The 21,702-nt window shown below is 44.6% G+C and overlaps 1 protein-coding gene across 5 annotated transcripts in view; it reads right to left on the bottom strand.

The window, feature by feature from the left end:
• LOC124002306 (protein NEDD1-like) overlaps positions 1-19,846 on the bottom strand; it is a 22,841-nt gene extending 2,995 nt beyond the window's left edge. The window contains exons 1-15 of one of the 5 annotated variants that reach the window (XM_046309711.1): positions 19,774-19,846; positions 16,504-16,647; positions 13,263-13,357; positions 13,037-13,153; positions 12,701-12,841; positions 12,262-12,491; positions 11,791-11,995; positions 10,986-11,160; positions 10,729-10,839; positions 10,537-10,590; positions 10,087-10,188; positions 9,556-9,788; positions 6,383-6,572; positions 4,327-4,441; positions 1,599-1,665 (exon numbers count right to left, since the gene is read on the bottom strand). In XM_046309711.1, coding sequence (XP_046165667.1) covers positions 1,599-1,665; positions 4,327-4,441; positions 6,383-6,572; positions 9,556-9,788; positions 10,087-10,188; positions 10,537-10,590; positions 10,729-10,839; positions 10,986-11,160; positions 11,791-11,995; positions 12,262-12,491; positions 12,701-12,841; positions 13,037-13,153; positions 13,263-13,357; positions 16,504-16,647; positions 19,774-19,780 — 1,986 coding nt within the window. In that variant the 5' untranslated portion in view covers positions 19,781-19,846. Of the gene's footprint in view, positions 1-1,598; positions 1,666-4,326; positions 4,442-6,382; positions 6,573-9,555; positions 9,789-10,086; positions 10,189-10,536; positions 10,591-10,728; positions 10,840-10,985; positions 11,161-11,790; positions 11,996-12,261; positions 12,492-12,700; positions 12,842-13,036; positions 13,154-13,262; positions 13,358-16,503; positions 16,648-17,325; positions 17,556-19,773 lie in introns of those variants that run through there. The other 4 variants (XM_046309699.1, XM_046309705.1, XM_046309689.1 and 1 more) reach the window with 4 other exon arrangements.
• Positions 19,847-21,702: the final 1,856 nt, after the last annotated feature.

Raw genomic sequence — 21,702 nt, 5'->3', positions numbered from 1 at the left:
GGGGAAAGGAGAAGATTAATTGTGTGTCGTCTGCATAGCAATGATAGGAGAGACCATGTGAGGTTATGACAGAGCCAAGTGACTTGGTGTATAGCGAGAATAGGAGAGGGCCTAGAACAGAGCCCTGGGGGACACCAGTGGTGAGAGCGCGTGGTGAGGAGACAGATTCTCGCCACGCCACCTGGTAGGAGCGACCTGTCAGGTAGGACGCAATCCAAGCGTGGGCCGCGCCGGAGATGCCCAACTCGGAGAGGGTGGAGAGGAGGATCTGATGGTTCACAGTATCGAAGGCAGCCGATAGGTCTAGAAAGAACCAGCGGTGTTGTTTGACTTAGCAAACGAGGATCGGATGTCGTCGATCTTCTTTTCAAAATGGTTGACGAAGTCATCTGCAGAGAGGGAGGAGGGGGAGGGGAGGAGGATTCAGGAGGGAGGAGAATGTGGCAAAGAGCTTCCTAGGGTTAGAGGCAGATGCTTGGAATTTAGAGTGGTAGAAAGTGGCTTTAGCAGCAGAGACAGAGGAGGAAAATGTAGAGAGGAGGGAGTGAAAGGATGCCAGGTCCGCAGGGAGGCGAGTTTTCCTCCATTTCCGCTCGGCCTTCCGGAGCCCTGTTCTGTGAGCTCGCATTGAGTCGTCAAGCCACGGAGCGGGAGGGGAGGACCGAGCCGGCCTGGAAGATAGGGGACATAGAGAGTCAAAGGATGCAGAAAGGGAGGAGAGGAGGGTTGAGGAGGCAGAATCAGGAGATAGGTTGAAGAAGGTTTGAGCAGAGGGAAGAGATGATAGGATGGAAGAGGAGAGAGTAGCGGGGGAGAGAGAGCGAAGGTTGGGACGGCGCGATACCATCCGCCATTTATTTCAACTTTTATTTATTTCATCATATTCCCAGTGGGTCAGAAGCTTACATAGACTCAATTAGTATTTGGTAGCATTGCCTTTAAATTGTTTAACTTGGGTCAAACATTTTGGGTAGCCTTCCACAAGCTTACCACAATAAGTTGGGTAATTTTGGCCCATTCCTCCTGACAGAGCAGGTGCAACTGAGTCAGGTTTGTAGGCCTCCTTGCTCACACATGGTTTTTCAGTTCTGCCCACACATTTTCTATAGGATTGAGGTCAGGGCTTTGTGATGGCCACTCCAATACCGTGACTTTGTTGTCCTTAAGCCATTTTTCCACAACTTTGGAAGAATGCTTGGAGTCATTGTCCATTTGGAAGCTTCTAATGCCATGACATCATTTTATGGAATTTTTAAAGCTGTTTAAAGGCAGTCAACTTAGTGCATGTAAACTTCTGACCCACTGGAATTGTGATACAGTGAATAAGTGAAATAATCTGTCTAAACAATTGTATGAAAAATTGCTTGTGTCATGCACAAAGTAGATGTCCTAACCGACTTGCCAAAACTATAGTTTGTTAACAAGAAATTTGTGGAGTGGTTGAAAAATTAGTTTTAATGACTCCAACCTAAGTGTATGTAAACTTACAACTTCAACTGTATGCGTGTGCTTTTATCGGGGACTCAAGTGTGGTGTGTAGTGGCCTATGTGTCACAGTGGACCAGTGTGGAGTTAGACCAGAGGGACATGTCACATACCAGCTGAATGTAGAACTGTTTGACCATCTCCACCTGGAGGTTCACTATGTCTCGGTGGCAGGCGTCCCTGTGGAGGAAACCGGGTTAGCCAAAAATCTACAAAACTATTTGTTAGGAATATTATGAGTAATGACTAAACAATATCTACATTTTAAATAGAACTATAACTAATTATACTCTACTCTGTTTTATTATATCTGATTAATAATGTTAATTCATAAGGAAGGGATTGTGTAGCATGAAACAGGGGGGTAATTAAACATAATAAATACAATTTCAGCTAGGTTGGGGAGGAATGGATTGTGGGTTTTTAAGTAAGCAAAAAGGGTTGTTAACCTACGGTTGAAACAACTCAACTTAGCTCTGGGATGTTTAGATAAGGCAGCGAGTGTTTTCCTGGGTTTTCCATTATCTGGAACGGTCTTCTAAATAGTGATGGATGAAGGTGAAGATTCCAGAAGTTAATCTTCACAAGTGTGTGTCTGGAGTGAGCGAGCTAGGGGGGTTGGAATAAACGTTTGAACCTGCTTTGTCCTGGTCGATAGGAGGAAGGACAGTTTATAACCTATGACGTCATGACGTCTCCCAAATCCATTCAGCTGATGTTCTGAAAGAGCTGCAAAATCTGGACCCCTACAAATCAGCCGGGCTAGACAATCTGGACCCTTTCTTTCTAAAATTATCTGCCGAAATTGTTGCCACCCCTATTACTAGTCTGTTCAACCTCTCTTTCGTGTCGTCTGAGATTCCCAAAGATTGGAAAGCAGCTGTGGTCATCCCCCTCTTCAAAGGGGGGGGGACACTCTTGACCCAAACTGCTACAGACCTATATCTATCCTACCATGCCTTTCTAAGGTCTTCGAAAGCCAAGTCAACAAACGGATTACCGACCATTTCAAATCTCACCATACATTCTCTGCTATGCAATCTGGTTTCAGAGCTGGTCATGGGTGCACCTCAGCCACGCTCAAGGTCCTAAACGGTATCTTAACCGCCATCGATAAGAAACATTTACTGTGCAGCCATATTCATTGATCTGGCCAAGGCTTTCGACTCTGTCAATCACCACATCCTCATCGGCAGACTCGACAGCCTTGGTTTCTCAAATGATTGCCTCGCCTGGTTCACCAACTACTTCTCTGATAGAGTTCAGTGTGTTAAATCGGAGGGTCTGCTGTCCGGACCTCTGGCAGTCTCTATGGGGGTGCCACAGGGTTCAATTCTTGGACCGACTCTCTTCTCTGTATACATCAATGAGGTTGCGCTTGCTGCTGGTGAGTCTCTGATCCACCTCTACGCAGACGACACTATTCTGTATACTTCCGGCCCTTCTTTGGACACTGTTAACAACCCTCCAGGCAAGCTTCAATGCCATACAACTCTCCTTCCGTGGCCTCCAATTGCTCTTAAATACAAGTAAACCTAAATGCATGCTCTTCAACCGATCGCTACCTGCACCTACCCGCCCGTCCAACATCACTACTCTGGACGGCTCTGACTTAGAATACGTGGACAACTACAAATACTTAGGTGTCTGGTTGGACTGTAAACTCTCCTTCCAGACCCATATCAAACATCTCCAATCCAAAATTAAATCTAGAATTGGCTTCCTATTTCGCAACAAAGCATCCTTCACTCATGCTGCCAAACATACCCTTGTAAAACTGACCATCCTACCAATCCTCGACTTTGGCGATGTCATTTACAAAATAGCCTCCAATACCCTACTCAACAAATTGGATGCAGTCTATCACAGTGCAATCCGTTTTGTCACCAAAGCCCCATATACTACCCACCATTGCGACCTGTACGCTCTCGTTGGCTGGCCCTCGCTTCATACTCGTCGCCAAACCCACTGGCTCCATGTCATCTACAAGACCCTGCTAGGTAAAGTCCCCCCTTATCTCAGCTCGCTGGTCACCATAGCATCTCCCACCTGTAGCACACGCTCCAGCAGGTATATCTCTCTAGTCACCCCCAAAACCAATTCTTTCTTTGGCCGCCTCTCCTTCCAGTTCTCTGCTGCCAATGACTGGAACGAACTACAAAAATCTCTGAAACTGGAAACACTTATCTCCCTCACTAGCTTTAAGCACCAACTGTCAGAGCAGCTCATATATTACTGCACCTGTACATAGCACACCTATAATTTAGCCCAAACAACTACCTCTTTCCCAACTGTATTTAATTTATTTATTTATTTATTTTGCTCCTTTGCACCCCATTATTTTTATTTCTACATTGCACATTCTTCCATTGCAAAACTACCATTCCAGTGTTTTACTTGCTATATTGTATTTACTTTGCCACCATGGCCTTTTTTGCCTTTACCTCCCTTCACCTCATTTGCTCACATTGTATATAGACTTGTTTATACTGTATTATTGACTGTATGTTTGTTTTACTCCATGTGTAACTCTGTGTCGTATCTGTCGAACTGCTTTGCTTACCTGGTTAAATAAAGGTAAAATAAATAAATATTTTGTATATAAACTGTTGTTCGTGGTTACATGGCAGCGAGCTCCGAGAATAAATACTATTATCTAATTTTGCTAAGACTGGTCTCTGTCTATTTTATGCAAATAGGAATCTTACAAATTCTTATAAAATATACTGAGTTAATTTAATTATAGGAATTATGAAATTCCAATGACACTATTGAACAGAGAAACGGTGCACAAGATGGTTCAGCAACTGTAAGTGATATGCTGTGAGAAGGTGCACCCACCGGAAGTCTTCCAGGGTCTCATGGATCTGCAGAGATGTGAGGGGAGCCCCTCCACCCTCTGTTCCAACAGCCTCCACTATTCTCTCGGATAACGAGGATGCCACTGCCAAAGACACTGACAGGGTATTTTTCATTAGTTTTGTAAACTCACTACCCCGCACTGTACATGTAATGCTGTGCATACATAATTTCATATTTTACAATACTGAACAAAATAGGAACGCAACATACACCAATTTCAAATATTTACAGTTCATAAATTATACTTATAGTTCATAAGTAAATCAGTCAATTGAAATAAATAAATAAATAAAGCCTTAATCTATGGATTTCACATGACTGGGAATACAGATATGCATCTGTTGGTCACAGAAAACTTTTTTTTAAAGGTAGCGGTGTGGATCAGAAAACAAGTCAGTATCTGGTGTGACTACCATTTGCTTCGCATAGAGTTGATCAGGCTGTTGATTGTGGTCTGTGGAATACTGGATATAGCCTCACTACTGTTATTTTACTGTTGTTTTTATTTATTTGTACTTATCTATTGTTCCCCTAATACCTATTTTTTTAGTTAAAAACTGCACTGTTGGTTAAGGCCTGTAAGTAAGCATTTCACGGTTGTATTTAGTGCATGTGACAAATAAACTTTGATTTGATGTCCCACTCCGCTTCAATGGCTGTGCGAAGTTGCTAAAATTGGCAAGAACTGGAACAGACTGCAGTACATGTAAATACAGAGCATCCCAAACATGCTCAATTAGTAACATGTCTGGTGAGTATGGAGGAACATTTTCAGCTTCCAGGAATTGTGTATAGATCCTTGCGACATAGGGCCGTGCATTATCATGCTGAAACATGAGGTGATGGTGGAAGATGAATTGAATGGCACGACAATGAACCTCAGGACCTCGTCACAGTATCTCTGTGCATTAAAATTGCCATCAATTAAATGCAATTGTGTTTGTTATCCGTAGTCTATGCCTGCCCATATCATATAACCCCACCGTCACCATGGGGCACTCTGTTCACAACGGTGACCTCAGCAAACCGCTAGCCCACACAACACTATACACGTGGTCTGCATTTGTGGGGCCGGTTGGACATACTGCCAAATTCTGAAAAATGACGGAGGCAGCTTATGGTAGGGAAATTAACATTCAATTATCTGGAATCAGCTCTGGTGGATATTCCTTAATTGCTTTTTTTTTCTCTTCGTGGTATCCAAATTTGGTAGTTACAGTCTTGTGTCATCGCTGCAACTCCTGTACGGACTCGGGAGAGGCGAAGGTCGAGAGCCATGCGTCCGCCGAAATACGACCCAACCAAGCCGCACTGATCCTTAACACAATGCCATCTTAACCCGGAAGCCAGCCACACCAATGTGTCAGAGGAAACACCATACACCAGGCGACAGTGTCAGCGTGCATGCACCCAGGCCCACCACAGGAGTCGCTAGAGCGCGATGGGACAAGGACATCCCTGCTGGGGACGCTGGGCCAATTGTGCGCCGCCCCACGGGGCTGCAACAGAGCTTGGACTCAAACCAGGACCTCTAGTGGCACAGCTAGCACTGCAATGTGCCTTAGACCACTGCGCCACTCGGGAGGCGTGGTGGACATTCCTGCAGTCAGCATGCCAATGCCAATTGCACGCTCCCTCAAAAAGGAGACATCGGTGGCATAGTGTTGTGTGACAAAACTGCACTTTTTTGAGCGGTCATTTACTTTCCTCAGCACAAGATACACCTGTGTAATGATCATGCTGTTTAATCAGCTTCTTGATAATCCATCAACCTGACAGGTGTGGCATACCTTGGCAAAGTAGAAATGCTCACTAACAGGGATATAAAAACATTTTTGTGCATATAGAAAAATACTGGGGTCTTTTATTTCATCTCATGAAACATGGGACCAACACTTTAAATGTTACGTTTATATTTTTGTTCTGTATAGTTATAATATAATAATATGATGTAATACATGTTATGCTAAATTCATTGATATAGCATATCATCTATAAATCTCACCCAAACTGACAAATAACAACACTAAATCACCTGGTACAATAATGGGCAGCACACCATTTAGGGGCGTGTTGTAGCTCAGCTGGGCCTGCAATTCATTGGTCCTCAGGCCGGGTTCAGTGGTGAAGAATGGCGGTGCTGGTTGGCTGTGTGAGGTCTGGGCTGATGACGTGAGCGTGGTTGGGCCTTCACCCTCCAGACTGGAACCACTGCCCTTCTCATACTGTCAGTCAAACAGACAACAGGTGAAGAGCAGCTTGAACATTGTCTCCAGTTTCAGTACTGCCTGGACCACAACTTGCTTAGAAGCCATTAAATCCTGCATCCATAGTCCTATTTTGAGAAGCCTTACAGTAGAAGCCAGGCATAAAATAATGCCTATTTTAGAGGGGGCTTGCTTATGGGTGGGAGACAACTTTCATCTGTATGAGAGGTTGACTTGTGTACAATGCCTTCATAAAGCATTCACACCCCTTGACTTTTCCCACATTTTGTTGTGCTACAGCCTGAATTTATTTTGTGACACTGGCCTACACACAATACCCTATAATGGCAAAGTGGAATTGTGTTTTTAGATTATTTGAAACAAATTAATTCAAAATGAAAAGCTGAAATGTCTTCAGTCAATAAGTATTCAACCCCTTTGTATGGTGAGACAATCATTTCAGGAGTAAACATTTGCAGACATTGAATATCCCTTTGAGCATAGTGAAGTTAATAATTAATAATAATAATAATATATGCCATTTAGCAGACGCTTTTATCATTACAGTCATGTCAATTCTACATATGGGTGGTCCCGATACAGGTGTTCTTCCAGGACCTACACAGGACCTACACTTTGGATACATCCAGTCAATACAAAGATACAGGTGTTCTTCCTAACTCAGTTGCCAGAGAGGAGGGAAACCTCTCAGGGATTTCACCATGAGTCCAACAGTGACTTTAAACCGGTTACAGAGTTTAAAGCCTGTGATAGGAGAATACAATGTTGATCCATCCATAGTTATTACTCTACAATACTAATCTAATTAACAGAGTGAAAATGAAGCCTGTACAGAATAAAAAAGATTCCAAAATATGCATCATGTTTGCAACAAGGCACTAAATCAAATCAAATTTTATTAGTCACATGCGCCGAATACAACAGGTTTAGACCTTACAGTGAAATGCTTGCTTACAAGCCCCTAACCGACAACGCAGTTAAAAAAAAAAATAATGGATAAGAATAAGAGATAAAAGTAACAAGTAATTAAAGAGCAGCAGTAAAATGACAATTGCGAGACTATATACAGTGTTGAGGATCAACGTTGCGGATGGGTTGTTAGCTATCCTAATCACCTGGGTTGGCGGCCCGTCAGGAAGTCCAGGATCCAGTTGCAGAGGGAGGTGTTTAGTCCCAGGGTCCTTAGCTTATTGATGAGCTTTGAGGGCACTATGGTGTTGAACGCGTTTTCTTGTTAGCTTATGGCGGAATACAGCTCATTCAATGCTATCTTAGTGCCAGCCTCTGACTGTGGTGGTATGTAAACAGCTACGAAGAATACAGATAAACTCTCTCGGTAGGTAGTGTGGTCAACAGCTTATCATGAGATACTCTATCTCAAGCGAGCAATAGCTTGAGACTTCCTTAGGTATCGTGCACCAGCTGTTATTTACAAAAATACATAGTCCGCCGCCCCTTGTCTTACCAGACGCCGCTGTTCTTTTCTGCCGGTACATCGTATAACCAGATAGCTGTATGTTGATATTGTCGTCATTCAGCCACGTGAAGCATAAGATGTTAGTTTTTAATGTTCCGCTGGTAGTTTAATCTTCCGCGGAACTCAGCGATTTTATTCCCCAAGGATTGTACGTTTGCTAGCAGAATGGAGGGAAGTGGGGGTTTATTCGAACACCTACGAATTCTCAGATGGCAGCCGCCCTTCGGCCCCTCTTTTGCCGCCTCCTCTTCATACAGATCACTGGGACCGGGTCCTGTTCCCGAGGAAGCGGTATATTCTTCGCGTCGGGCTTGTCGTGAAAGGGAAAAAAAGGATTCTGCCAGTCCGTGGTGAGTAATAGCAGTCCTGATGTCTAGAAGTTATTTTCCGTCAAAAGACGGTAGCGGCAACATTATGTACAAAATAAGTAACAAAGAATGCAAATAAACTGTTGGGGGCACGTAAAACGTCTGCCGGTGCCATCTAACACTGCAAAAAATAAAAAATAAAGCAATTATACAGCAATTAACTATTTGTTCTGAAAACAAAGGGTTATGGTTGGGGCAAATCCAATACATTACTCAGTACCACTCTCCGTATTTTCAAGCAGTGGTGGCTGCATCATGTTATGGATTAGCTTGTAATCATTAAGGACTGGGGAGTTTTTCCAGGATAAAAAAAGATACGGAATGGAGCTAAGCACAGGTAAAATCGTAGAGGAAAACCTGGTTCAGTCAGCTTTCCACCAGACACAGGGAGATGAATTCACTTTTCAGCAGGACAATAACCTAAAATACAAAGCCAAATCTACACTGGAGTTGCTTACCAAGACAGAGAATGTTCCTGAGTGGCCGAGTTACATTTGACTTAAATCTACGCCAAGACCTGAAAATGGTTGTCTAGCAATGATCAACAACAAATGACAGAGCTTGAAGACTTCTCAAAATAATAAAATGGGCAAATGTTGCACAATCCAGGTGTGGAAAGCTCTTAGACTTGCACCTTTGGCATTGATTACAGCGGTTTCTACAATGTATTGACTCAGATGTGAATACTTGGGTAAATTAGATATTTCTGTATTTAATTTCCAATAAATGTACAAACATTTCTACAAACATGTTGTTTCACTGTCATTGAGTATTGCGTGTAAAAAAATATATCTTTAATCCATTTTGAATTCAGGCTGTAACACCAAAATGTGGAATAAGTCAAGGGGTATGAATACTTTCTGAAGGCACTGCACATTTTGACAGGAAAAACAGAGACTAAATCAGGAGTTTCATTTCTGGTTCTGGGGCTTCCCCGATTGGCACCTTTTTGTTCCAGCCCAACACTATCACATTTGATTCCAGTAATGCACGTCCTTATGTATTTGTATCAGGTCTGATAGTGTTGGGCTGGGAAGACCCCAGGACAATAATTGAATACTCCTGGTTCAAATGGTCTGTGTCAGCATTCCAAGTTGGTCATGGTACAACAGCTGATTGAATAAGGTAGACTGACCCCTTTTGAGTCCTGTGTGTCTGTCTGCGCTGGTACAGGAGGCATGGCTAGCTCCTCTTTGATTGGTGAAGGGGTCTGGAAGACAGGCAGGGGGCTGTAACAGCACCCTCCTCCAAGGGTGCCCAGGGGAGTCTTGTGGTGTGGGGGACCACCAGAGTAGGTAGGGAGGAAGTCCAGATTGTTTCCTTTCTTCCCACTTGATTCATCTGCAGTCATTCCATGGGTTTTGTAATCTGCAAAGATCAAGTTAATCAATGGCGTTACCGTACCTATAGACTTCCAGTCATTACGCTAATGCTAGTTAAGTGTCGGCTCACGAAACTACCGATAACTTCCTCCATACTGCAGGCAGAGGCATAAAAATGGTATCCTCAAGTTCATCTGACTCTGGGTAAGTAGATCAGGGTAAATGCAAGCATCTCTCAGTATCCCTCTATTAAAGTGGAAAGGGTTTGGAGAAGTTTGCAGGTTTGTGAAGCTGTGCAGAACAATGTGAACTTTGAATGTCAAGAGACACAAATAGAATCTCACCCTCTCTAACAGGAGAGAAAATGTCCAGACTGTTGCGTCCCACTTTGCTGAACTTCTCCATGCTTTGCTGCCCTTCTCTGTAGAACATATCCAAACTGATCGCTATGGTACATACAAACAACAGTCACAAATGTGGTCTCAATCATGTACACCAGTATATATGAGATGTACAGTGGACAGTGAACTTTATTGAATGTTTATAGCAGTGTTTCTCAATCAATTCCTGGATGAACCCCACATGGTGCACATTTTTGTTCTAGCCCAGCACTAACACACCCAATTCAACTACTAGCCAAGCCCATGATTAGTTGCATCAGGTTTATTACAGAGGGATAATTGAAAAAGACGCATGTCTTCAACTCATGGTTAGCGGTGCAGGGTCCTCATGACCAATTCATTCAACGAGAGAACTACTTGAACTGTAAAAGAGGACATGGCAAATACACCTACCTTTCCCTTTGATTCCACCAGAAGCATCACCACTTATCCCGTGGGCTTTGTAATCTAAAGACAAAGAAAACAAGCTGTCAGTTTGAAAATAAAACAGAGGGGAGAGAGAGGCTGACAACCAAATCTAAACTTGATATATCAGAGAGTAAGTTGAAACTAAATTGAAGAGTCAAAGACAAGCATGGAGCTCACCGTCTTTTACGGGGGAGAAGATGTCCAGGCTGTTTCTACCCATGCTGCTGAACTTGTCCAGACTAGGCAGGCAGTCAACACCCAGCTGGCCCTCTGCCTCTCTGTGTGTGCCTACACACACACACACACAATCTGCTCTCTGGACCTCTAAGCTAAGGTTTGACAAGCACTGGTCTAGACCATGAATTGGAAATCGGCTGGTGTTTCAGGTCAGGATGTTGGCCAGAGTATATTTGAGGTACTAGAGTGAGTCTGACCTGTGCCCTGGGCTTGTCCATCCCCTCTTTCTACTGCATGGTGTGCAGGCAGGCTAGAGGGGGGATTGGAGGTGGAGCTGGGGGTAGTTACTGGTAGGTAGGTACTACCCAGCCTGGCTGAGATCCTCTTGCTTGTCTGGGCCCTGGAAGACTTGCTGGAAGCTATTTTACTGGACTAACAAGGGAAAAACCAAGGGAAATGGTTAGCTTGCAAAGGTCAAGTTTAATTGATCTCAAGTAACACATGCCAGTTAAATACATACAATACTTTCTCTATTGAGATCTGTATTTAAGGTTTTAGAAGCAATTGGGTCCTTTATTAGTCAGGAGCCCATAGCCATACAATGCAGGCTTACAGTGCATGCTGTCAAGAGATACACGCTGAACTGACAAAGTGCATTACTCTGGGCAAATGCTTACTGTAAAAACAAAAGGGCACAGCATTTCCCATCAAGTGAAATAGAACACTCAATACAAAAGCATTTATGTCACAATAAGTGTCAAACTATTTACATAAATTAAGGAATATATATATATATATTTTAAGAGTTGGTTCCGTACAACATGCACAAAAGACCAAAGAAAACCCACATGGTCTTGGTGTGCCCCCTTGCGCAAACAAATGTAATCCCAAAATCTCAAAACCAGTGTCAGTCACAGTACAGCTGCAGTCCCTAAAAAAATAAAATTTGAACTCAGTTTAGGAAATTCCAATTCAGGGATTTTAAAGAGTGCTGTTTATTTTAAACTTTTCAAATCTTGTGACTGGAAATCATTTAAAAGTGGGCTGTGGTGTGTGGCCTACCTTGAGGTGTCTGCTCTGGGAACTCTGGAAGCGCAAGCTGGTGATGGAGGTCTTGTGTGCCGCGGCAGTCTTAGTAGGGGAGCTGAGGTTGCGCAGGTCGTACAGGTATAGTCTGCCCTGGGTGGAGCCCACTACCAGCCCTGCCCCATCTGGAGTGAAGTCAATGGCCGTCAACGGGGACTCCACACACATGCTGCGGAGAATACTGCGAGAGAGGCAGCAGAAACAAACAAACATCAACACTGTACTTGAAAGCACAAGAGCCAGTTCTAAAGTCCCCTTCGCACTGTTGAAGAACTAATCACTAGTAAAGGACAGCATCATTGACAAATTACAAAATAATGTGAATGTGTTTTGACCCCCAAAAATTGCAACAACAAATCTTGTAAAAAAAATACCAAGGTAACAGGCTCTCAGTCAAACAGTATATCTCTAAACTTGTTTGGTCAATACTAAACCCAATGCTCTTACATCTTGCTGGAGGTGTCATAGAAGATAATCTTCTTGTCCAAGCCAACAGTGACAAAGAGCAGGTCGTTGGCAGGAGAGAAGGCCAGGCCTGAGGCGGGGGCCTTGTGGGCTCCATTGAACACGTGCAGCTCCTTCTGAGTGTTGGCGTCCCACAGGACCACCGAGCCGCTATCTGATACACTGCCCAGCAGGGAGCGCTTAACCACAGAGTACTTGAGGTCGTGGATGGGCTAAGGTGGGAGGAACGTAATTTTAGACCTGAGGCATTTTAATTTTCCCCAATTTTGTCATTGTCTTTTATCATTCAGCCTCATATTGATTTGATGACCAGTAACAACCCCTAGCCCCTACCACTCAGGCACTGGGATAGAATTGGCTAAGTATAAGCAAAGGGTCATGGTTACAGTGTTAAGTGTGTCAGGTCCAACAGAACACTCACTTGGTTGATGCCGTGTCCAAATGCATTACTGGACAGGTTGGTGGTGATGCTGTGCAGGATGATGTCACCACTGGTGGAGCCCGAGGCGATGTAGCTGTCACTGCCGTTGAAGGACACGCACGTCACCTCCTCTTTGTGGTCCTGGTGAGAGAGACATGTGAGGATGTAGATTGTGCCTTGAGTTCTTGAGCCTCTGTGCTAGTAATACAGGTAACTCTAAAATGCCTCGATATCTACACCGAAAGCTTGGACCAGGTGTTCAGGTGAGATGTGTTTGAAATATAAGTACTAGAACATAGTTCCCATGGGTAGGGTCACAGGTAAGACTGAGGGTACCTGGAGGGTGCGATGAAGCCTCTTGGCCTTCAGGTCCCAGATGTTAACAGAGTTATCAAGCCCCCCACTCACTAGGTACTGGGACGTTGAGTTCAGACTCACACGTGTCTGCTTTTTCTGAGGACAAAAAAATATAATAATGTGACAACATGCGGGAGGGTAATGAATTAGAATGAAACTGAAAGAGTATTTTACTGGCCCTGGCTGTCAGGCCACATACACTCACCCCCTCTGCAAGCTCCACCACTGGGATAGGAGTGGACCTGAGACTGGATACCACCAGCTTGTCTCCTATACTGCTGGCACTTACAAGATACTGATCTGAGGAGTCAAGTCAAGGCAACTGACTGCATATTGTCATTTATGTCACAGAACAGAACTGGGTAGATGATAAAATTACCTAAAAAATTAATTGTTTACATGAAGGTGTGGGGGCTGCTCATCACTATGGTTAAACTAGAATGTGACGAGAGCAAAGGGAAAACAAAAAATAATCCATTATAACAGCGGTACCAGAGTGCCAAACCTAGGACAAAAAGGCTTCTCAACAGTTTTTACCCCCAAGCCATACTCCAAATACACCTCCGCTGTCTTCAACCAGGATCTCAGCGACCACTGCCTCATTGCCTGTATCCGTCAGGGTGCCGCAGTCAAACGACCACCCCTCATCACTGTCAAACGCTCCCTAAAACACTTCTGTGAGCAGGCCTTTCTAATCGACCTGGCCCGGGTATCCTGGAAGGACATTGACCTCATCCCGTCAGTTGAGGATGCCTGGTCATTCTTTAAAAGTAACTTCCTCACCATTTTAGATAAGCATGCTCCATTCAAAAAAAGCAGAACCAAGAACAGATACAGCCCTTGGTTCACTCCAGACCTGACTGCCCTCGACCAGCACAAAAACATCCTGTGGCGGACTGCAATAGCATCGAATAGCCCCCGTGATTATGCAACTGTTCAGGGAAGTCAGGAACCAATACACGCAGTCAGTCAGGAAAGCTAAGGCCAGCTTCTTCAGGCAGAAGTTTGCATCCTGTAGCTCCAACTCCAAAAAGTTCTGGGACACTGAAGTCCATGGAGAACAAGAGCACCTCCTCCCAGCTGCCCACTGCACTGAGGCTAGGTAACACGGTCTCCACCGATAAATCCATGATTATCGAAAACTTCAATAAGCACTTCTCAACGGCTGGCCATGCCTTCCGCCTGGCTACTCCAACCTCGGCCAACAGCTCTGCCCCCCCCCGCAGCTCCTCGCCCAAGCCTCTCCAGGTTCTCCTTTACCCAAATCAAGATAGCAGATGTTCTGAAAGAGCTGCAAAACCTGGACCCGTACAAATTAGCTGGGCTTGACAATCTGGACCCTCTATTACTGAAACTATCTGCCGCCATTGTCGCAACCCCTATTACCAGCCTGTTCAACCTCTCTTTCATATCGTCTGAGATCCCCAAGGATTGGAAAGCTGCCGCAGTCATCCCCCTCTTCAAAGGGGGAGACACCCTGGACCCAAACTGTTATAGACCCATATCCATCCTGCCCTGTCTATCTAAGGTCTTCGAAAGCCAAGTCAACAAACAGGTCACTGACCATCTCGAATCCCACCGTACCTTCTCCGCTGTGCAATCTGGTTTCCGAGCCGGTCACGGGTGCACCTCAGCTACACTCAAGGTACTAAACGATATCATAACCGCCATCGATAAAAGACAGTACTGTGCAGCCGTCTTCATCGACCTTGCCAAGGCTTTCGACTCTGTCAATCACCATATTCTTATCGGCAGACTCAATAGCCTCGGTTTTTCGGATGACTGCCTTGTCTGGTTCACCAATTACTTTGCAGACAGAGTTCAGTGTGTCAAATCGGAGGGCATGCTGTCCAGTCCTCTGGCAGTCTCTGTGGGGGTGCCACAGGGTTCAATTCTCGGGCTGACTCTTTTCTCTGTATATATCAATGATGTTGCTCTTGCTGCGGGCGATTCCCCGATCCACCTCTACGCAGACGACACCATTCTATATACTTTTGGCCCGTCATTGGATACTGTGCTATCTAACCTCCAAACGAGCTTCAATGCCATACAGCACTCCTTCCGTGGCCTCCAACTGCTCTTAAACGCGAGTAAAACCAAATGCATGCTTTTTAACCGAATCGCTGCCTGCACCCGCATGCCCGACTAGCATCACCACCCTGGATGGTTCCGACCTTGAATATGTGGACACCTATAAGTACCTAGGTGTCTGGCTAGACTGCAAACTCTCCTTCCAGACTCACATCAAACATCTCCAATCGAAAATCAAATCAAGAGTCGGCTTTCTATTCCGCAACAAAGCCTCCTTCACTCATGCCGCCAAGCTTACCCTAGTAAAACTGACTATCCTACTGATCCTCGACTTCGGCGATGTCATCTACAAAATGGCTTCCAACACTCTACTCAGCAAACTGGATGCAGTTTATCACAGTGCCATCCGTTTTGTCACTAAAGCACCTTATACCACCCACCACTGCGACTTGTATGCTCTAGTCGGCTGGCCCTCACTACATATTCGTCGCCAGACCCACTGGCTCCAGGTCATCTACAAGTCCATGCTAGGTAAAGCTCCGCCTTATCTCAGTTCACTGGTCACGATGGCAACACCCATCCGTAGCACGCGCTCCAGCAGGTGTATCTCACTGATCATCCCTAAAGCCAACACCTCATTTGGCCGCCTTTCGTTCCAGTACTCTGCTGCCTGTGACTGGAACGAACTGCAAAAATCGCTGAAGTTGGAGACTTTTATCTCCCTCACCAACTTCAAACATCAGCTATCCGAGCAGCTAACCGATCGCTGCAGCTGTACATAGTCTATTGGTAAATAGCCCACCCATTTTCACATACCTCATCCCCATACTGTTTTTATACTGTTTTTTTATTTATTTACTTTTCTGCTCTTTTGCACACCAATATCTCTACCTGTACATGACCATCTGATCATTTATCACTCCAGTGTTAATCTGCAAAATTGTATTATTCGCCTACCTCCTCATGCCTTTTGCACACATTGTATATAGACTGCCCATTTTTTTTCCTGCTGTGTTATTGACTTGTTAATTGTTTACTCCATGTGTAACTCTGTGTTGTCTGTTCACACTGCTATGCTTTATTTTGGCCAGGTCGCAGTTGCAAATGAGAACTTGTTCTCAACTAGCCTACCTGGTTAAATAAAGGTGAAATAAATAAATAAAAAATTAAAACTACCTCAATAAGCCTGACTAACAGGTATATAGCCTTGCTACTCTTATTCAAATGTCTTTCTACTGTCGTTTTATTTCTTTACTTACCTACACACACTTTTTTTTTTTGCACCATTGGTTAGAGCTTGTAAGTAAGCATTCCACTGTAAGGTTTACACCTGTTGTATTCGGCGCACGTGACAAATAACATTTGTTTTGAACATAGGTACATGGACATACCCAGAGGATTAGTAAGAAGGATACTGTTGCTGCTCCAGCACACTTGGGCCACAGGGTGTGTAGCGCTGTGCGGGTTAAACTGTTCCAAAACTGTCATGGAGGCTGAGTCCCAGATCTTAACACAGTCACCCGACGACACCAGATGCGTCACCACCTCCATAGCAACGGCTGCAGAGACACAAGGACCGCTGTGAGTGATGGCGCACACACACTCCCCCGTTGTCAGATGGATGCAAAATTAGATGCGTTTACTGAGAAATAACGCTGCTGCCAAGAAGCAAAGATGTTTTGAGCTTGCAGTGGGTGTATTTTCTCTGCAGTGAGACTGACATGACAAAGACCCCGAGTGTTCAATGATAGAAAACTACCTCCCATCTACAGAGAGAAAGCCCATTTTAAGAGTTAAGATAATTATTTCACAACATTTTCAGAGAAGCGAAAACAACGTTAATGACGTAGCTAATAAATGAGCAAGCTATACAGAAGAAATGCATAATAAAAAAAGTGAAAATTACATTTCAATTGGTAACAGGCTATTTAGGTTAGCTGAATTGGTGGTTCTTTTGATTATTCAAAATTATCAAAACGTACAACAAAGCTGCTGTAAACACCTAAGTTAAATGGATAACTAGTGAACCACAGGTAGCTAACGTTAGCTCGTTAGTTGAGACTACTTCTGCGAAGAAAGAGTAGCTAGCATGTAAACGTTAGCCAGTGGCTAAATTTGATCAAGTTGCTAGCTAGCAAACGTTAGATTAGCTAAATAAAATTTAAAGTACAGGGTTTGGTTATACTATCTAGCTAAAGTCATTAGTCAATGCGAGCTTGTCAATTCATGGCATTCACTTACTTGTTCCTGATTTCCTTGTGAAATTGCCCTATGAATTGTCGGTCGAAAGACTGGAATTGTCACAAACAATTTCAATAGTGTGCAATTGCAACCCGCAATTGGCGGCGATCCTGCATGTGGGCATTCCTGCATTTGCAGCCAGGACAGCGGCCCCCCTAAATCCCCAGGGTTCCAGTTGGGAAGCAAGCCATCTCATGTAAACAGAGGACACTGGCGGTACTGCAGTTTAACTGACGCCGAGCCCAGAAAGACAACTCATAGACGCGCCCATAGAGAACTCCATTCCACATCAGGTAACTGATGGAAGCAGTAAAATTATATATTTAAAAAACACAGATAAAATACACCTTATGGAACAGCGGGGGACTGTGAAGCAACACAAACATAGGCAAAGACACATGCATACACACGATAACATACGCACTATACACAGGTACACATGGATTTTGTATGTGGTTGTGGTGGAGTAGGGGCCTGAGGGCACACAGTGTGTTTTGAAATCTGTAAATGTATTGTAATGTTTTTGAAATTGTATAAACTGCCTTAATTTGACTGGATCCCAGGAAGAGTAGCTTCCCAGGATCCCAGGAAGAGTAGCTGCTGATCCATAATAAGTTAAGACTTATTCAGACTGTGTTGTTTGTAACTACCCTGGTAGGTTGGCTGACAACCTGAATCAGGTTGCAGGCACTGGTTACAGTTTAAATGTTTTTCTTGAGTGGGCAGCTTAATGAAAGCCAGTCAATATTTAAATCACCCAGAACATATACTTCTCTGTTGATATCACATACATTATCAAGCATTTCACACATATTATCCAGATACTGACTGTTTTGGTCAGCATTTGGTGGTCTGTAGCAGCTTCCCACAATAATGGGCTATAAGTGAGGCAGATGAACCTGTAGCCATATTACTTCAACAGTATTTAACATGAGATCCTCTCTAAGCTTAACAGGAATGTGATTCTGAATATAGACTGCATCACAACCCCGTTGGCATTTCTGTCTTTTCGGTAGCTGTTATAACCATGTATTGCTACCACTGTATCATCAAAGGTATTATCTAAGTGAGTTTCAGAGATAGTCAGAATATGAATGCCATCTGTTTGTAACAAGCAAGTTGTTTACTTCATTAACCTTATTACTAAGCTGCATATGTTAATATGGGCTATGTTTAGCACTTTTCTGGGTTATTGTTTTTAATGCTTTATTGGGAAGGTTATCAGAAGTAGACTTGCTCATGTTGTTTATATTGGAGCTGATAGTGCACGGTGAGCTGCACACAGTGGACGTCCTACTAGGGCATATCACCTCAGTGCTAACAGTGTAACTCTGGTTCATAGGCACATGAGTACTGCATACAATAGCTGTAGGATCAACAGAGTTATTCAGGGCAGTTAGGGGGACATAAATTAAATTACTTACATTGTGACTGGTCTTGAGTCCATTTTCAGAAGTTCTGAGCTAGCCCTCCTGATATTGTTTGACCCCACATGGACTACAACAGTGTCAGCTCCCAGCATCTGTCGTAGAACAGCGGGAAGCAGCCTTGTAATGTCCTTTACTCATGCTCCTGGGTAGCACAGGGTTTTTGCACTGGGAACCAAGATGTTTCTCACCATCAAGCTGTCGATGATGACAGCTGGTGAAACAGCCGAGGAGGTCCGGTCGTTCTTTCGCCTCGAGTGATTTAGAAGACCCCTCAAGGACCGAAGGGAGGTGGGGCCCGATGGACCTGAGCCGGCTGTAGTATCCATCGTGGATGATGCACGGGCCGGGTATCTTTGGCAGCCTCACGGTCTGATGAGGGTGGGAGCTCTGAGGATCTGAACCCAAGGTAGAAGCCACCGGAGAAGGAGACAAAACAGAGGACCAAGGTTCAGGTACCTCCTGATCCGATCTTGAATCAGAAGCCGCTAAGGAAGAAGGCGCTTGAACCTCTGGATCCAGGGTGGCAAAGCCAGTTCTGGTCTGTGTCCAGTCCGGGCTTAACATCTCCAAGGAGGCACCCGTTGCCAGAGGAAGCTTTCTTCGTCTTCCACGGCGCGTGACATATCTCCATGGCTGGTTGGTTGGGTCGAGAACAGAAACATCCCCTAAGTCCGTTCTCCAGGGAAGGGGGAGACTTCTTCGAGGAGGGATCCCTGCAGAGTCCCGGCCATTCGGCTGTGGAGAGGCGACGTGGCAGCAACTCTTCCACCAGACCAGAGCTGCGTCCGGCTACTGGGATGGAAGGAATGTCATAATATCCTATGTCATGTCTAAATAGAGTGTTGTGAACATTGACTGAACTTTGGCTAATGCTGACCAAAAGCTCAGTTTTAATGGATGATGTCTGGTGAAAGTAGATACTCCTCAGTTCCACCATCCCACTCAGCTCCTTATTATAGCACCCTAAGGCAACGCCCACAATAAAAAGCCCCATTGGCCAAAAATGCAGCCTACCACTCATGCTCTCCTCCTTGTTTGGCTCAAATAATTTGTTTCCATCCAAACCTCCATACCTCTTCCTCCATTTGCGTCATAGAGAATGGGTTCTCTGGAAACTGGAAAAGCAAACGATTTTCAGTATATTAGTTGGTATATTTTTGTCAATAAATATGATTGTTTATCTTGGTAACCAAATTACATTGTCTCTCTCAATAGATTGGGCTACAAAGTGTCACAACCAAATGAAACAAGCAAATTATTTCCTGTTTATAATTAATGGATCAAGTGAAGGACAATGACAACACTTGAATAGCACAGTTAAAAAGTAGTAATGGCGCAGAAGGAGATGGCCGCCATCTTACGATCCAGTAACCAATTGTGCTAATGTATATGTTTTTTTAGGTGTTTTTGTAACTTATTTTGTACATAATGTTTCTGACACCATGTCTTATGACCGAAAGGAGCTTCTTGATATCAGGGCAGCGTACTGGAGGAATTCTTCTTCTTCAACGAGTCGGACGGGAAGGTTTTACTCCAGACACCTGACAAGGCCCTCATCCCCGTCATTCGCAGGAGGAAAAAAATGTAGATATCATGGACAAAGGTCCGGGTGCCTTGTAAGGATCCATTGCCGGGAGGGTAATCTACCTTTACCAAATAAAGGTGAAATAAATTGTAAAAATAGTCCCTGTGCCCAAGAACACTAAGGTAACCTGCCTAAATAACTACCGACCCGAAGTACTCATGTCTGTAGCCATGAGGTGCTTTGAAAGGTTGGTAATGGCTCACATCAACACCATTATGCCAGGAGCCCTAGACCCACCCAAATTTGCATACCACCCCAAGAGATCCACAGATGATGCAAGAGATCCACAGATGATGCATTCTCTATTGCACTCAACACTGCCCTTTCTCACCTAGATAAAATTAACACCTATGTGAGAATGCTATTCATTAACGCCAGCTCAGTGTTCAACACCATAGTGCCCTCATAGCTCATCACTAAGCTAAGGACCCTGGGACTAAACGCTTCCCTCTGAAACTGGATCCTGGACTTTCTGACGGGCCGCCCCCAGGTGGTTAGTGTAGGGAAAAACACATCCGCCACGCTGATCCTCAACACGGGGGCCCCACAGGGGTGTGTTCTCAGTCCCCTCCTGTACTCCTGGTTCACTCATGACTGCATGGCCAAGCACGACTCCAACACCTTCATCAAGTTGGCAGATGTCACAACAGTGTTAGGCCTGTTCACCGACAATGATGAGACAGCCTATAGGGAGGAGGTCAGAGACCTGGTGGTGTGGTGCCAGGACAACAACCTCTCCCTCAATGTGATCAATACAAAGAAGATGATTGTGGACCGCAGGAAAAGGAGGACCGAGCACACCCCCCATTCTCTCATCGGGGCTGTAGGGGAGCAGATTGAGAGCTTCAAGTTCCTTGGCCAACAAACTATCATGGTTCAAACACACTAAGACAGTTGGGAAGAGGGCACGACAAAGCCTATTCCCCTCAGGAGACTGAAAAGATTTGGCATGGGTCCTCAGATCCTCAAAAGGTTCTACAGCTGCACCCTCGACAGCACTGGTTGCATCACTGCCTGGTATGGCAACTGCTTGGCCTCCGACCGCAAGGCACTACAGAGGGTAGTGCGTACGGCTCGGTACATCACTGGGGCCAAGCTTCCTGCCATCCAGGACCCTTATATCAGGCGGTGTCAGAGGAATGCCCTAAAAATTGTTAAAGACTCCGGCCACCCTAGTCATACACTGTACTCTCTACTACCGCACGGCAAGTGGTACGGGAGCGTCAAGTCGAGGTCCAAAATATTTCTTAACAGCTTCCACCCCCAAGCCATAAGACTCCTGAACAGCTAATCAAATGGCTTCCCAGACCACTCTTTTACACTGCTGCTACTCTTTGTTTCTAATCTATGAATAGTTA

This window comes from Oncorhynchus gorbuscha, linkage group LG02, assembly GCF_021184085.1.
Source record: "Oncorhynchus gorbuscha isolate QuinsamMale2020 ecotype Even-year linkage group LG02, OgorEven_v1.0, whole genome shotgun sequence".
NCBI classification, from domain to species: domain Eukaryota; kingdom Metazoa; phylum Chordata; class Actinopteri; order Salmoniformes; family Salmonidae; genus Oncorhynchus; species Oncorhynchus gorbuscha.
This window is presented reverse-complemented; position numbering and strand designations above follow the sequence as displayed.